Below are 16,902 nucleotides of genomic sequence, written 5' to 3' on the forward strand. Positions count from 1 at the left end.
GGCTGCAATACTGCAATAAATTACACTTTGATTGATTTGACTGAACAAAGTACTGAACTCGTTTCCAGTTTGAAAATAATTCAATCCAAGAGATGAGGGACGCTGATGGAAGCCCCAGTGTGATGACAGAGGTTAACATGACATGCAGTACAGGCGCACACCCTGCTCAGAGCTCCAGAGAACAAAATAAGTCTTTGCAGAAGGGTTTCACTGAAAAAGCATTATATTTAATAAACTGCCTCCCTGGAATGGTGATGTTATTCTGAATTTGTTACCCATCCCACTAGATCCCTCTCTGTATTTGCTGGCCAAGTACCACTGTACCTACCAGTGGTTTATGTATGTTCAAGGTGCCCTGACTCTGTTGGCTGCATGGAAGTCTCACTGTGGTCCTGTAACAGGGATGTTCACACAATTATATTCTTGAAAAACTGTGAGCAAACACCTGGGTAATTCCTCCAGCTCAGGTCTTCAGCTAAAGCTGTAATATACCTACATATCAGTGGATTTTTAGAAGGTGATATGTGAGCCAGAAAACCTAATGTTCTGACCAAAAAGTAAATTGAACACCAGTTCTCCCAGATTATTTACTTAAGGGAGAGAATAAGTTTATTGAAGTGTTTTATAAAACAAAAAATAAATTATTATTATAAAAATCAAGCAGTTATCTTTGAAAAGGAGTGTAGTGGTCATGTGCTCACTATTGAAATATTGAACTCAAGTTAGCACCTGCAAAAAAGAGGAAATCTCTGGGTACTGGAGTATCTTCCTCTCAAAACATGTGTTAACCCATAATTTCTCTCAATCATCACTGCAGCTGGCTGTTGATATGTTCATGTCAAGAACTATCCAGAGTGAACCTTAGGGAAAATGTGATGAATGCATGGCCCAAGCACCTGGGGAGTAAAGTACTGTAACAAAGCACAGGAGAAAAATCATCTGCTCAGAGTTCAGGCTCCATCAAGAGAGCTTTAGTATGGCACTGAATAAGAAAATGAACACAGTCCTCTGTCACCAGGAGCAGAGCTGTTAAAAAGGAGATTTTTCTGCTTTGCAAAATTTTATATCTGTAAAGTCTCAGAAAGATCAATTTTGAAAAGCCTCGCCTGAGAGGAAAAATTACTTTGAAATAACCACTTCAAAAAATTGGTTTTAAATAAACTGAATTAATATCTCCATCTTCTAAGCTCAGAAGACCCTTTCTGGCTTAACTCAGCTTCCTTTTCCTCTCTACTTCTGATTATTCATGATCTCTCTCATAACTACAGCTGTAAAACCAATTCTGTAAGAAGCTCAAACATCCCTGTTGGGTTCTGAACATCTCTCAATTCCCAAGCTGAGGATGAGATTCAAAGGCCTTGGAAAACATGGCAAAAGTGATATCATTCAATTTTGCAGAAGGAAGCCTGCAGATCTCAGCCAAAAGGACATTTTGCAGGTTTCCAAGCTACCCTCTGCTGAGCTGAGAGCTGAGTGCTGGTTCCTAAAAGTTTGGAACTACAGCAGGAAATGTGGGAGCCAAGGAGAACTTTTTCCAAGGGCTCCCAGACTGCCCCCACAATCCCTGGATCCACTACCTGCCAACTGAACTAGCAGAAAACCAGATTTAATTGTATGTCAAAATAGAAAACCCTTGACAAACTAACATTTCTTAAAGGGGAAAATAAAAGGCATTACCAAAAAATTCCCAACTAGATTTAGCTGTTTGGAATGTGCTTAGTGTTGTCTGAGGCACACCCTTCACAGCTCCAGTCTGGTATTTCTCTCACTTCACAGTGATGTAAAGCAGGAAATAACTATTCTGGAACTACCCATGTGTAAAACAAAAGTAAAGAAGAAATCCTGTAAATTAATCTACCAGAAGTAGCAAATCACAAGGCAAGATAACATTTTTGACATTTTGAACCAAGGACAGATAGAAAAGACGTGAAAATTTTAATAGTAACTCTCAGGTGAAGAGATGAATAAAACTTCAAAGGAATCTGGTGAACAGTGTAGAATACAGACCTTCTGAGAAGACTGTATGTCCATCACACAAAAGCAGTATACAGAATTGCTTTGTATTTACTTGGAGGCATGATACTGCTCGTGACTGCCCGAAGCAGGAGTCACATTTTGAACACACATCCGGTTTTGGTTTTTACATCTCCTCAGCTGACACACAGCTTACATCCAGCCTCTAACACAATGCAGGTGAAGAGCATTCTGATAAACCATGTAAGGAAAACCTGCTAGATTGCATGTGCACATGGATGCCTTTGTTTATAACAATTTCTGAAGTGACTGACATTTAGGAAGTGGTTGGAATTCCTTCAGTAACCCATGGGAAATGACCAATCATCTCCAGTCCTCCCATATTTGAAACTATTTTGAGACCACCACAGAGCCTGTAGATGACAATGACAGCAAAGCAACATGCACACTTAACCACCTTATTGGATATGCACTTTTGTATGCATTTGTGGGAAATAAATTTTTTGTCCAAATTGGTTTGAACTTTTTATCCACTCATCCATTTTTCTCTTTCTGAAGAGTTTATAAATCATTGACGGATATACTTTTGAAAACTGCCTAATGGAAAATCAGATAAGTCAATACTTCTTTCTAGTTTAATAAGTGCTGTTTTGCCTTAAAGTATGTTAAACCTAATGAAGACCCTTTCATGACTTTGATGCTCCTTAAATCTGGGTATCAACAATCAAAGCATCTTACAACAAGCCTTTCTGGAGTTACAGAGTAGTCCTGCAAGGTTGCTGAATTTTAGTAGTTGAAATCTGAAATCCTTGGCCTAGTTCATCTAGAAATTAGCTCTCTTGGTATAATCTCTGACTCTTTAATAAAGGAGAAACTAGCCTGTTCAATATGCTGTAAAATGTGCATTTTCATATAACAACTGTATGGAGCATCATGAAGTCTGCTGTTTAAAGTGAGGTACTATTGCAGTATCTTCATGTGAAACACCAAATTTTTTTTCTTCCATAGTCATATAATTCTTGTATTTCTGCACAGAATCTAAAAAGCTTCTATGTTTTAATTTCTTATGTCAATTTTTGGCATAAATTTACTAATTATTGATATACTACATAACTGATTGTATTTCAGTCTAAACCACTAGGAGCAGTATAGTCACTAAAAAGAATTTTGCAATTTACTCTGCATGCTGTCCCCCATGGTTAGAGATCCATTGTCCTCAAAATTACTCCCTTGGCATGTTTTTGAGATCCAGTATAAATAAAAGCCAAAGCTGTCATACAAAAGTTTGGTCTACATACTTTCACACTTTACATTGGTCTGGCTCAGTTCTGAGAAAACACAGCTATGTTTAGTCAGATAATGGGCACACGTGTACCCCTGATGAAATGCCAGACACCATAAGCTGATGTGTGCATAAATACTACCTTCTAGTTTAGACCAATTAACACTGAAAATTACATCTTTCAGTATAACACAGTTGGAAACACATAAACATGCAAGCTACTTCATTTTCTTCACAGACACAATATAATAATATTACTTCTAATATAAATCATAGAGTCACAGAATCATTTAGGTTGGAAAAGACCTGTAAGATCATTGAGTCCAACCATTAAAACAACACTCCCAATTTCCCCCAAGTGCTGCATCCACATTTCTTTGAAACACCTCCAGGGACAGCAACTCCACCACTTCCCTGGACAGTCTATTCCAATGCTTCACCTTCAAATGAAGGAATTTTTCCTAATAGCCAATCTAAATCTGCCCCGGCAATAGTTGAGGCCATTTCCCCTACTCCTATTGTTTGCTACTTGGGAGATTAATATAAATGTGAGAACAAGGAAGTATTTTAACTATTACTCAGAGTTGGAAAAAAATTGCTTTAAAATTTTTCGAAGTGATTTGGCATCCAAAATTGAAGATGAATGCCCAAAATACCTCACTGACAATAACTACATTTTTCCAGAGGTACCACCAGGCACTTCTTTGCATATTGGGCTCCCAAAAATTAGATACTCCCTAGTGCTCTCCTGCATGTCTGCTTTCTCCTCAGGTATTGCAAGACCAATTCATTCCCAAAATTAAATACTACAAACATGCCACAATTCTTTCATAATAAATTATTAAGATCTAACACCATGCCCTAAAATGCTCAACATATTTGTAATGGTATGCAATATCTAAATAGCACTTTTTCATTGAAAACATGCAAAACAGATTACAAGACGGGGAAGACATGATCTTTAAATAAGAGTTTTCAATCAGAACAATGCAGTGAAATGTATAACAGAACTTTCATGCACAGCAGAATAGCAAAGGACTCAAAAACCCTTTTAAAGAGTATTTTTGAATTTAAAGACTGAATGAAGTACAGCACTGCAACATATTAGATGAACTTTTATAGTGGCCACAAACTGGAAGAGGGTAGATGCAGATTAGATATTGGGAAGAAATTCCTTGCTGTGAGGGGGGTGAGGCACTGGATTGGGTTGCCTAAAAAAGCTGTGGATGCTCCATTCCTGGAAGTGTTCAAGGCCAGGTTGGGTGGGGCTTTGAGCAACCTCCTCTAGTGAAAGAAAAGTGTCCCTGCCCATGGAAGTGGGGTTGGAACTAGATGAATATTAAAGTCACTTCCAACCCCAAACAATTTTGCAATTCTATGATTTGTTAGTACAGAATAGTGGAATATGAACAACTGGACTGGCATTTTAATGCCTGTAGCCCTACATTTCAGTTGGATTTGATATATTTTGCTCAGTCTCATGGTCTTGTGATAAATACCCTGTTGTTAGAAGATTCAATGAAATAGCTAGAAATATTTTCTTAAATGGCGGAAGAGGGTTTTTGAAACATCTAGTGATGTTCAAATCACTTTTTAAAGTTTTCAGCTTTGAAATACACTGAATTGAAACATTGCACCGTGATTATGATGATACCTAAATAAATCCAAGTATATCTTAACAAATCCATATTTCTGTCTAAAAGTTTAGCAAATGACTCTTTCCAATCAACCACCATGCTGCTGTTGCTGCTACTATGCCCACATATGGGATCAAGTCTGGCTCTGCCTATTTGAGCAATTTCGGCTGGGCTAGTGGAAATTTTAAACTACTTATGTGAACAACAAACAGCAAGAATATCCATCTGACTATGTACATAAAAACTAAGTATTTTGTCAAAACTAGTCATCCACGTTTCTTTTTTGTTTCATTATTGACTTAAGAGACACCTGGGGATGAACCTCTCCAGACTGGTTCATCTAAGTGCTTCACTGACTGCTGAGGGAGCCAAAGTCACCTAATTTCTCTAACAAACCTAGGCACAATTATCTCTATCTAAGATTTATCTGGTATTTCAGAGTGACAGAGAACTAGAGGAATCATCCTGCTGACCAAATTCCTTCAGAGTCAGGTGAGGATTGTATTGAACACTGATAGCACTTTACTAGCAAAACTCCAGAGGAATTAGGAAAACTGAGTATGATTTAACATTATTTACTGTTTCCGCTAAAACAATACACTGAGTTGGCTTCCTATCCTTAAATCATTGGCATAGGCCAGTTAATAAATTAACACTGCAACAAGAGCTCTCAATCTAAGTCAGAATCATAGTATCAAAAACCACTAAAATATTTACCTTTTTTTCTGATTTCAAGCTTACAGGTAAACAGATTAAACATTCTTTTAACCTATTCTTTGTTTTTCAATAAAAAATTGATTTTGTTCTACATCAGAGCTTACTGCTATTTCAGAGGGGATTACTTTTATTCTAAATTCAACAAAAAAATGAAATAAATGTCAAAATTTGGTTCCTATATTTTCCTCTTTCACAGGATGTAGAAGACTAAGTCCTATCAGGTTAGTAGGTATTTTTTGCTTTTAGTTTCAAATCTATTTTTCCAGATACCATGCCTTTTTTGAGCTAACTTCTTCACATTATGCAAGGCTAAGGGAAAAAGTGTTACATCTTCAGCTCCTCACTTTTCCAAAATTGCCTATACTTTGAAAAGTCATTAAAAAGCAAAAGTTATCTGGGGAAGATTTAGTAGGAAGTTCTTAAAAATCAGAGAAGTATTCACTTAACTGTTCTGTGGTGAAAAAAAAAGAACAGCATATCTAAGAGCTTTAGAAAAACTGACCCTAGAATATTTTTTCAAGACTATATGAGATCTAATGGTAAAAGTCAAATTTTATGAGAGAGTAGCTTTGGCCTATTTCAATCAAGTTGCCCATCAGACAAGTTAACCACTACCAAAACAGGGAGAGATGCTTAGAAAGGGAAGTTCCCAAATGACAGAGTTTGGGTATAATACAAAGCAACAACTCTATTAGTATTTGTAACTTCATGTAACTGTTATTGTGATAATTTTCTTAATGCTTCCCAGCTTGTTAATCAATTAGACATGCATCCCTGAATCCACTGATCCTCATTTTCCTGAAAATGCCTATGACCTTTCCAGACATAAAAGCCTGGAGGACTGAAAACCCATGTGACTGCAAGAGCAGCTGGACTTTTCAGCACTAAATTCAATAATCATTGAAAGATTCCTCTTTCTAAAACTAAAAAGCAGAACCTAGACACCTAACCCAAGTAACTTTAATGAGGCAGCTTTTGGAAAACATCCCCTTTCTGGAAACCAGTTGCCACCGAAGTTGCTCAGTCTCAGTACGGACATATGACAAGCCACAAGACACATTCAAAACACCTTGATTAACATGAGTTGCAAATTGTTAAAACACCTCCCTCAGCCAACTGGCACAACCAAGTGACAGCAGCAGTGAAAGATACAGAGCTTAGTTATTTGTTCTTGAGGCTGGCAATAGGACAGAAGGAGCTGGGATGAGCAACGCTGGGACCTGGATCAGGAACTGTCTTTGGGTCCAGTGTGACTCTTCTCCCACACATCCAAACTTGTCTTTGGACAATGAAAAGCATGGCTAGCCTTTTCTCTCCAACACAAAACACTTTGCTCTTTGATACTATTGTTTTCTATTACAGTAGTATTTAGAAGGAGGGTTTCCTTTTTCTTAAAAATAAAGGAAGGATCTCTTAGTGAATGATAAAATCTTGTTCTTGCATTGGGATGCTCGCACTAAAAATGGCATATCTGTGAAAAAGATACTGTAAGACGCACTTTCAAATTGAATGCAGTGAGATTGATCATAGGAGATTGTGAAGATGGGAAGAAGCAAAGAATAGTAAGAAAATGTGACTATTAAGACAATTGAACCTCATTTGATTATTTCTAGTATCTAAAGTTTTTCTGGACTATATCTAAATAAATGCACAGCACATATCTCCAGCATCTGTCTATTAACCCTTTTTAATTGGCAATTCTTTTTCACAGAGGCTGGGACAAGTCTAAACAAAGGATTTGAAAAACAGTGAAACAGGCCATCTGAATATTGCAGGGAGAAATTTTCTCCTGCATACCCTACAGAGGTCACAAAACACCTAACATATATACAGGAATTCTCATTGATATCAGTCCTTGAAACTGAGGAAGTAATTTCTTTCTTTTGTTTTTGGGCTAATGAAGAGAAAAAGAAATGATTCCTTTAAGAATATAAAAAACTTTTAAGTTCTCAAAGCAATACAGCACAATGCAGGCAGAAGCACAACCCAGAAATCCCATCCAAAAGCCAGTGATTTTGGTATTTGACAGACTTCCCTCCCAAGGAAATCTTCTGAGCAAGATTGTGGAATTTAGTAAGAGAACATTCTCAAGAGTCCATTAGCAAGAGACAGCGGGAGGAGAAAAAATCTTACGATTCATGAGAAAAACTGAGTGCCTTATTGAGGTATGAACTTGTGTCAGAATGAAAACTGCACAACTACATCTGTACAGTCAAATGGGCAGAGCTTTTCCAGTGCAGAAAGGGAGCTTCTCAAAGGCATATTTGTAACAAGAAGCTATGCAAGCTGCCTGAGAGTCCACAGACAGCTATCTGTCACAAAGAGAAGCAGAATAACTACAAGTAATCTCTTAAACATAATAATACTAAGAATCATGTTAATTAACAATATGAACACTCATGAGACTGAGCCTTTTTTATTGCCTCAAAGCTAGAACTGGCCTGATATGCAGCAAGAACTGTCATTGGGATTACAGGCAGCAAATAACTGACAGAATCAGGCTCCAGGCTTGCTTTTTCATCTTTTGCATGCAGTTTTACACTAATATAACATAGTGTTTACATTTTCTCTTCACTTTCCGGTATGACGCTGTAGATAACTGCAAGGTTCCACACCCAGTCTGAACTGTCATATGCCATAAAAGAGAATATTCTCTTTTTCTCATGCAACTAGATGGTCAAAATGTAGCATTTTTGAACCCAAACAAAATAAAAAACTTGTATTTAACATGTGTATAGCAAAAGACATCTCCTGTGGAGGTTATTATCTGACACCCTATTTCATATAACAATGGTACTGGTACTGCTGCTGAGCAGATCATTATTCTGGTTTGCTGTATTTGAGGGTAGCCCCTTATTCAAAGCAACACCATTGTGTCCCTTCATGATTGTTTTGAACTAATGTTATTATCCAGAAAAAATTATTCTTCTCCATTACCAAGATGGTAAGGATGTTTAAAACAATCAAGTAGTCAAATGCCTCTGTCCATGGTAGCATTTTTAAAAGTGCCTGTAATCAAGAGTTGATGATTCAGTAACTTAGAAACCAGAAAATAATTTAAAAACCCAAAGGGATACACACTAAATTTCAGAATTATTCAAGACATACACATAAAATGCTGCTTATTCTCTTAGGAAGCTGATGGGAGCTCCTCCAGAGACTTTGGACAGTCTTTGGCTTGTATTCCTACCTGCAAACAGGGACACAGGACAAATATCCCTTCAGGCCCAAGAGGGCTGCAGTCTTTGGCATGTGTTCCAGTGCCTTGTCACTTCCATTCATGGGCAAAATCTCAATGTTTTAGAGGGTGATTTGTTTGTTTTAAAGGACATAAAGCCCATCATAAACCGTTATTATAAAACCAGGAAATCTTTCTGAGCTATAAAGATTGCCTATCGGGATCATATTCCCAATAATCTATGCTCCTTTTCCCCTTCCAGGAAAAATTTGATCCTGTAACCTTTGTTCATATGAAAGTAACATTTGCAAATATGCACTAAAGTCAAGCCAACCCAGGTCCCATGGATTAGACTGCAGCCCCTTCTTCATATTGCAAAACAGTTGCACAAATCTTTCAGATTACAAAAATGAGCCAGTTTACATAACTGCTCATCAGCATGAAAAATGATGGTAATAAGGCCATAAATTGGAACAGAGAGGAGACTTGCTAGCATTGGCTAATTTTGTAAGTATTTTCAATTGAAAGTAAAGCTAAATAAAATATTTGTCTTCATGAAAGCTGAAATTTATGTTTATGAATTATTGTCAGTGAGTAGATGCAATTTAATACTACTTAGTATATTGTAGGAAATACTTATTTTCTATCTGTCCTTTTTTGTTTGTTTTGGTTTGGTTTTTTTTTTGTTAGGGCTAAACAATCTGCTATGTACACCACCAGTCAATCTTTGGCACTTCTGGCTGTACAGATGTCCTGTATTCTACCTTTCTTCATCTGAGCTTACATTGTTCAGAAACAGTGCTATCCCAATGTTTCAAATAATAAAACCATGCCGTTGATTTGAATCCAAAACACACACAAAAATTTAGTTTCTGTCTTTGCTTTTGATGTTATCAAATAGTGGTCTTACCCTACAAATAAGCTTGATATTTTGTTCTTAAAACTGTCAGCTACCATCTTAAACAACATATGGTACTCATAAATATTCTGCAAAAAACTGCAGGAAAGAGAAAGACAGAGAGAAAGAGAAAAACAGTAAAATGCAATCATCTCCAATGATTTTAATGTAATCAATGGGTTTGCAGATGATTCATTAAAAAAAATGGTATGTTTAATCACTAAATGATATCTATTTTTAATAATGAGGTGGTTTTGTGGTCATCTTAAGGCCAGAGAGGTAGCTAAGACATTAAAAACAAGGTGTGTAGCTATCTAGTTTCTTATGACTTCCCTCCATTTTGGAAATGCAGGCATTTTCTAGAGATAATGAAGCTGCCAGTTAATGAGAAGACTTTATTCACCCATTTTTGTGCTACTGAGTAATATTAAAATAACAATGTCTGAAAACACTGTCAGTTGTATACCATTATAATCTTCATGAGATTTGGTTCAATTATAACTACTAACCCATTGGAATGCTCAAATTGTAAGTTTGAACAAACATGTTTGGTTTACAACCATTAAACATGTTTTGCACACCTATATATCAACTGAAAGCTTTCAAAGGAGTGACTTTCACTGATAAGCAATTGGCTAAGGTGTACAAGAAAACACACTAAGCCAAAGCCATTGCCACTATGATGTTACTTCACTGGGCATTTTCTTGAGGGTCAGTCTTACAGAGCTCACTGGAATCCAGCTAGCAGAGGCATTTTAGAGAAAAATATATCTTACAGCAAGACTTTTCCGGGCAAAAATCTGTAACTGTAACTTAAAATAAGAAATAAGTCACTGTATAGTCCATAGTTCAGTTTCCCTCCTTATGCCTTGCTTTGCTCTTCTTTTTCTACAGATCCATATTAGTTCGTTTTGTGAACTCTACTGTCTTATAGCACTTTTAAATCGAGGGGAATAAATTCAGGAAGAATGAAGGAGGGAAAAAAAGAAATCTCTGACCTGGTATTACCAAAAAAAAAAGAAAAAAAAACCAAACAAAAAATAAAGACGCTAAGATGAAAACAAAATAGTGCCATGGATTTACATATGGGGTTTTGATGGAAACTAGGGCTGGGTTTTAAGTCAAAACTCACCATCTCAAAACCACTTCTTTTCATCCGCCTGCAGGACTTGAGGTAAGTACGTATGCGTTTTCTGGCACGCTCTTGATACTCAGGGAATTGTCGCCTGCATGAGTCAATGATAGCCTGGATCTTTTCTTTGGGCTGCTTAGAGATTGGGACCATTCGGTCCAAGTTTTCATCTACAAACAGCCTGACAAACATCTGTTGGCAAGAGGGAGACAGAGGAGATGGGTTTGGAGGGCAGCTCTCTTCTCTTCCTAGCTTCCTGGCTTGATTACTGATAGGAAGACAGTTTTTGTTTTCTATCCACTGAAGAGCTTTGTAACGGGAAGCCAGAAATATAAAGCAAACAGTTCTTTAAAGGGTTATTTGGGGTGGGGGTGGGTTGGGTTTTAAAAAATAGACAAGAAAAGAAAAGTCTATAGGATACAGAACTTGTGAGATAAACCAGAACAGACTGTGAAAATAGGCACTACTTAAGTTTCATTATTAACAATAAGCTGTGATTGCTAATCATTTTATTGAACTGACTCACATTTTTTTCTTTGTCTGAACAATTGCTTGTGTTTTCATGCATAATTATATACATTGAGAAAGCAATAGAGAACAGCTGACCACCAGAATGGTCTCCTGACAAAACTAGCTACAGCCTCATTCCATTCAGTGGGTGAACATGCACATCCACACAGCCACACACATGGTCACACATGCACATAGAGAACAAAGCTTTGTTTTCCTCACTGGTAAAGATGGCACTCTGCCTCAAAATTCTAAATGAAACACAGCAAATCTGTCGTCTGTTGGCAAGAGTTTAATGTGCATTAAAATAATAATTGAAATAAATCCCGCAAATTAATGTGCCTTGTCAGACTTACCCAAAAACAACAATGCAAAAGGAACAGAAGAAGTAAACAAGGTGAGTGCAAGAGGGCTTACGTTAAAAGCTTTCAGTCGCTCAGCTTCTACCCCATCTGATTCATTAACCTTCTCAGGATCCTCTTGCTCATCATGGTCATCCTCATCCTCATCTCCTCGATTCAGAGACAGATCTTCAGCACCTCTGCCTACACTCTCATTCTTGCCAGAGTCATAGCTTGAATAGCTATGTGCAGGGGACTGAAAATAGAGAAAAAGAATATGCTTGCAAAAATTCTCAGCAAAAATAAGGTCTTACTTATCAAAAAATTCTCAGTAAATATTTCAAGAATTCCATGAATTCTTTTTATACTTTGTTCAACATAAAGCACTCCTAATCTTTCCAAGAGCAAACAATGCACAATTATATTAATTTCAGTGCTTTAAAAAATGTGACTGACTGCAAATTCAGTAAATCTATTAACAAATTAATTACCCATAATGACTACAGTTAACATGAAATCTTTGCCATACAGCCTTGTGTAAGTACTACCTACAGAAGTTTCTTATAAATACTAACTTTTTTGTATTAATAAAAATGTAAATAAAGGATAGTGGATTTGAACAAAACTCCAAAGAATTGAAATTTAAACATTTCAAGGCAAAGAGGATTCATGAAGGAAATACTGTTATTCATCCAATGAATATTAAATATTATCAAGAGATGCAAAAATTTATTCAAAATAAGGATATGATTATGTTCTAGTTTCACTTGCAAAACCCCAGAATGAATTAGAGATATGTAGGTTTACATTTTGAATGATCTCTGAGAATCATGTTGTAAAACCATTTCCTCTTTGAAAACCAGCATTCAGAACTTTCCCCTGAGCAGAAATTCATTTTGTTGGATAAAACAGATGACCATCTCAATAAAGTGTATCCACTTGTAGGACCAAAAAATTTCCAATTACCAAAAATTAATACAGTGCATTTTCCCTTGCAATATCAAGTCCTCAGCTGCCTGTTCCCACTGCATACACTTCAAACTGCAGACCATAAAAAGGCATCAGTAACAGAAAGCCTTCCACAACTTAACATTCTACAACATAAAACTTAAAGATCAAAGCTTTTCCCCAGCCACACAAACATATCAGACAGTATCTTCACCAGAGTCATCAGATTCACATTTAGGTCAATCAGAGCAAAATTTTATTTCTATATTTTAATGCTGTAATATTTCAATATTTTTCCCTCTTGCTTCAAAGCATTCTGTAGTCTGAATCAGGTGCCACATGACAAATTTCACACACACACACTTTTTTTAGATGCCTCCTCCCTTAATGTCAGCAAAAGTCAGGAGCATAATCCTTCAAATAAAAATACATTTCAAATGGCAAGCCTTGAACCACATTCCAAGCTTCCTAAAATTATCTTTATTTCAGGGTATTTCACCAGCCAGAGAATTAATCTGGACAGTGAGGTAGAAGGGAAGGAAAAACAAAACCATTCATCCGTAAGGTATATTTTTTTGCCTTATAGTCTTACTTCAGCTTCTTTTTTTCCCTTCTCCTGTTTTTGTTTCCATCTTTGGTCCTCTGTACAGAGTGTTTTAGAGTCACTTGCCTTGCCTTAATAGCACTCATATCCCAAGCCTTCCTTTTTTCTATATCCTCCCAGACTATATTCTCACAGTACTCATCCCCTGGCGTTCCAGTTTTTAATCCCTAATGCTCCTAATATGAGAATTTGCAGTCTGTCTCATCCCCTTCCCTGAATCTCTTCACTCTCTGGATCACTCTTCATTCCCTAGACCCTTACAGCAGATATAGGAAGAGTGAGAAAACATGAGAACAAACCAGAAGAGCTGTCCTGGAGATAAAAACAGCTTCAACAAGTAGCAAGCTCAGCACCACCTCTTCTGGGGCAAGGAATTAGCCAGGGTTAAAGATGGCAGATGCAAGATGGCATGGGAAGATAAGGCTTGCAAGAGCAGCAAAAAACAAAACTCCAGTTCTTGATACACTGAGAGCTTGTCTTGTGAAGATGCCGAGTCTCTACATTGCTGCCCAGTCAGGTAAGTTCAGGGTCCATCCTAAAGGAGGTGATGGCTGTGTTTTATCAGAGTGTTTAGCATGTGTGAGCAAAAATGTTTAACCTGGCCAATGGCTACCAAAAGGCCAACAGCTGAGCCTGGTGGCCTGTAACAAAGGAAAGAGTCATTTCCCTTAAACCTTAAGAGATTATCAAAAGACATGCTTTTTAAAAAAACAAAGTTACAATGAATTAATTGCTACTTTTGTACAGTGCTATGCAGTAGCAGATCTGACCTATGCTGCAAGACTTGTTCTTCTGTAGTTCTTTGTTTCACCCATCACTACAGCTGTATAGCATGCAGAAGGCTTTGAGATAATCAAAAAGCCATTTCATGTGCTAGGCACCACACAAAGCATAGAAGCTGCTGCCCTAAAGAAACCTACTAACTGAAATCCTTGTTGTGCAGACACTTGATCTCACATGTGTCATTTCATCAGACTAAATCCAATTAGAGTACTCGTGTGCACAAAGTTAAACAGATGCAAAACTGATTTCAGTATGTACATATGTTTCGGCTGGATGCCAAGATCATAAATTATGCACCAGCACTGAGATTTCCTTTTGTGAAGGAAACAAATTCAGGTCAAAATGGCTAAAGTATATCTTTTAAAAATGCAACAGTCGGGATGATTTTTTTGTTTTCAGCTCTGTTTTGTTTTGTTTAGTTATTAAAGAAAGTATTGCATAGAGAGCCCTGCCCAACATCTTCTCTAAAGTTTTTATTTAAACAACAACTTTAACATCTTAAATGAAGTGTGGGGAAAAACAGTCTGAGAAAGTTGCATGGCTGGAATCCATATTTATTCACTGTGAATTTGAAGACTGTGTACAGTACCAGGAAAAAGAGGTGTTTTTCTCCTAGCTGTTTCATTAGCAAACTGAGGAAGAAAAAAAGCTCACTTTGAGTTTGAAAAAGCTCAGTTAAGAACAAAATTTCTGCCTTTCTGTATTTCTACACAGATGAATACTGATTCAGAGAAGAAAGAGACTTGTGTTGCCTCTGCAGTTGTGCAAAAGCCAATAAGGATTTCCTTTTGCCACTCTGTTAAGTAGCTGCAGTGCTAAACAAGGGGTGGGAGAGTAGAGGACAGATCATAGTTCATACACAATACCTAATTTTAGGTTTTGCACTTTCCTTTCAAAAGGCTCCTCCCACCTTTGACAGACAGGAACATGCTCATTCAGATTCCTCCACAGACCTTGACAAATACATTTTATGGTCCTGCAGTAAACTAGACTGAAGCGAACTTGGTTAAAATGTTTTGGTTTTGCTTGTTTGTTTGTAGATTTCTTTTTTTCCAATATTTGCCAGTCTGCTTAAGACAAGAGTCAGTTCTTGGTTTCAGTTCACCACCTGAAAGCAAAAACCTTTGTGCTGACACGAAAGCATGAGCATGGAGGGAAGCATACACATCTCTGTTGATAGCAATGAAAGATTACATCTTGGTGGAGTGGAAGCATTAGTAAATGTAAGATGTTTCACAGGTGAATGCTTTGTGCTTAAAAACTGAAGGTTGGAGAAAAAAGTGACAGCAATCAGAAATTATTCGGTGAGAACTTAGCCAAGGCTAAAGACAAGAGCCTTTCCTTCCCCAAACATTTAGATGATTATCCAGCAGTCTTAAAAATACTGAGATGCTGCTATTTATATTGTGACCACTTTGTCCTTACCCTTTCTTGAAGGTTCAGAGTTCATTATCTTCATTCCTTCCTTGCAATAATAAGTACTAGGCAGTACTGCTTTATCAAAATGAAAGTAAATGTTCATGCCTAATGACCTATTTTTAGGAGGTTATAACATGAAATACCAACCTCTTTCTAAGACATTATAAGTCAGCAACAACATTCACCTGAAGTCAAATCATAGAAGAGGAGACCTGGGAGGACATCACAATATCACCTACTTTATCCTGCTGCACCAGAACAAGGTCAGATGGTCACTCCTGACCACTGTTTCCCAGGGCTTATCTTAAGACTTCCAGTGCCAGAGATGTCATGCATCCCCCAGACAACCTGCACCAGTGTTTCACTGTCTTCAGAACTATTAAAACATTTTTAAGACCAACCTCTGACTTTCATAAATGCATTAAGCCTATTTCTTTTTCATGTGTCTACCATAGATTGCAATGGAGGAAAGGTGTGGTTTTGGGAGAAGAGAGCATTTTCTTCCCTCTTCATGAAACTCTTTCTAACAACTGAGGACTGTTATCACGTCCCCTCCCCCCAGTCTTCTCTTCCCAATAAATTCATTTATGCTATGAAACCCATGTTTTTCATGGATATTTTCCATCTGATTTGAAACCTTCTCAAAGAGCAACTCCCAAAACTCTAAAATTTGATGCCTTTATATGAAAAATATATTTCTTTATTTTTTGATCAATTTATAGCATGCTTACAGCAGAAAAACCTTATCCCTTTATTTGCAGAAGAATACCCCAAAGATGCAAAAGATAGCAGCGCAGAAACCCCACAGTTGCCAACAGAAATCGTGCTGTTATTTTATGAGGACTAAAGCAGAAGTAATCTGTAACATCTAAAAATATAAATTCTACCAAAGTGCTTCAGTGCCTGCTGGGGTTCAACACTGGTGTGTGGCCATTGGACAGGGTTTGGAGGATGACACCACATGAACTCACTGCAGGAAGCTTCTCCCAGCAGAGACTCTTGGCTACCCTGGTGACTGTACAAAGATGGCACTTGATTACCCACACAAAACTAATTCAGTGATAGAAAGCTAATCACTGAGGGTGACTAAAATGACCAAAAATGACCAAAAACTGGAAAAATCATATCTTTGTGACTTTAAAAAGGCCAACATGGAACAAAAGACACCACCTTTTCAGGGGAAAATGCTTCTGATGGAAGTGTGGAAATTTTATTTTTTTTTTTTTAAATGAAGCTTCATTTTTCACATTTACATTACATTTTACATTTACATTTAGATAGAGACTTTTACATCAATTTGAGTAGTGTGCAATTCTTTCAGTTAGTTACATCAGACGCTCACGAACCACAGAACTCCTGTGAGCAAGAGAGACTTGAATGTTTGAAGAGCTGGCAAGACAGCAGCAGCGGTCTCCATGCTGCATGGAAAGGAAAGGGGTTAGGAGGCAGGCAGAGATGAAAACACTTTACTGGCTCTGC

General features: G+C 37.3%; 1 protein-coding gene across 5 annotated transcripts in view; it reads right to left on the bottom strand.

The window, feature by feature from the left end:
• The window catches only part of NOL4 (nucleolar protein 4), a 187,445-nt gene that overhangs the window by 37,019 nt on the left and 133,524 nt on the right, over positions 1–16,902 (bottom strand). For 4 of the 5 annotated variants that reach the window (XM_063168213.1, XM_063168205.1, XM_063168229.1 and 1 more), the window contains 2 exons: positions 11,746–11,925; positions 10,819–11,010 (listed from right to left, as the gene is read on the bottom strand). In XM_063168213.1, the coding sequence (XP_063024283.1) occupies positions 10,819–11,010; positions 11,746–11,925 (372 nt within the window). The remainder of the gene's footprint in view (positions 1–10,818; positions 11,011–11,745; positions 11,926–16,902) is intronic. The other variant, XM_063168221.1, reaches the window with a different exon arrangement.

Source organism: Melospiza melodia, chromosome 1, assembly GCF_035770615.1.
Source record: "Melospiza melodia melodia isolate bMelMel2 chromosome 1, bMelMel2.pri, whole genome shotgun sequence".
NCBI lineage: Eukaryota > Metazoa > Chordata > Aves > Passeriformes > Passerellidae > Melospiza > Melospiza melodia.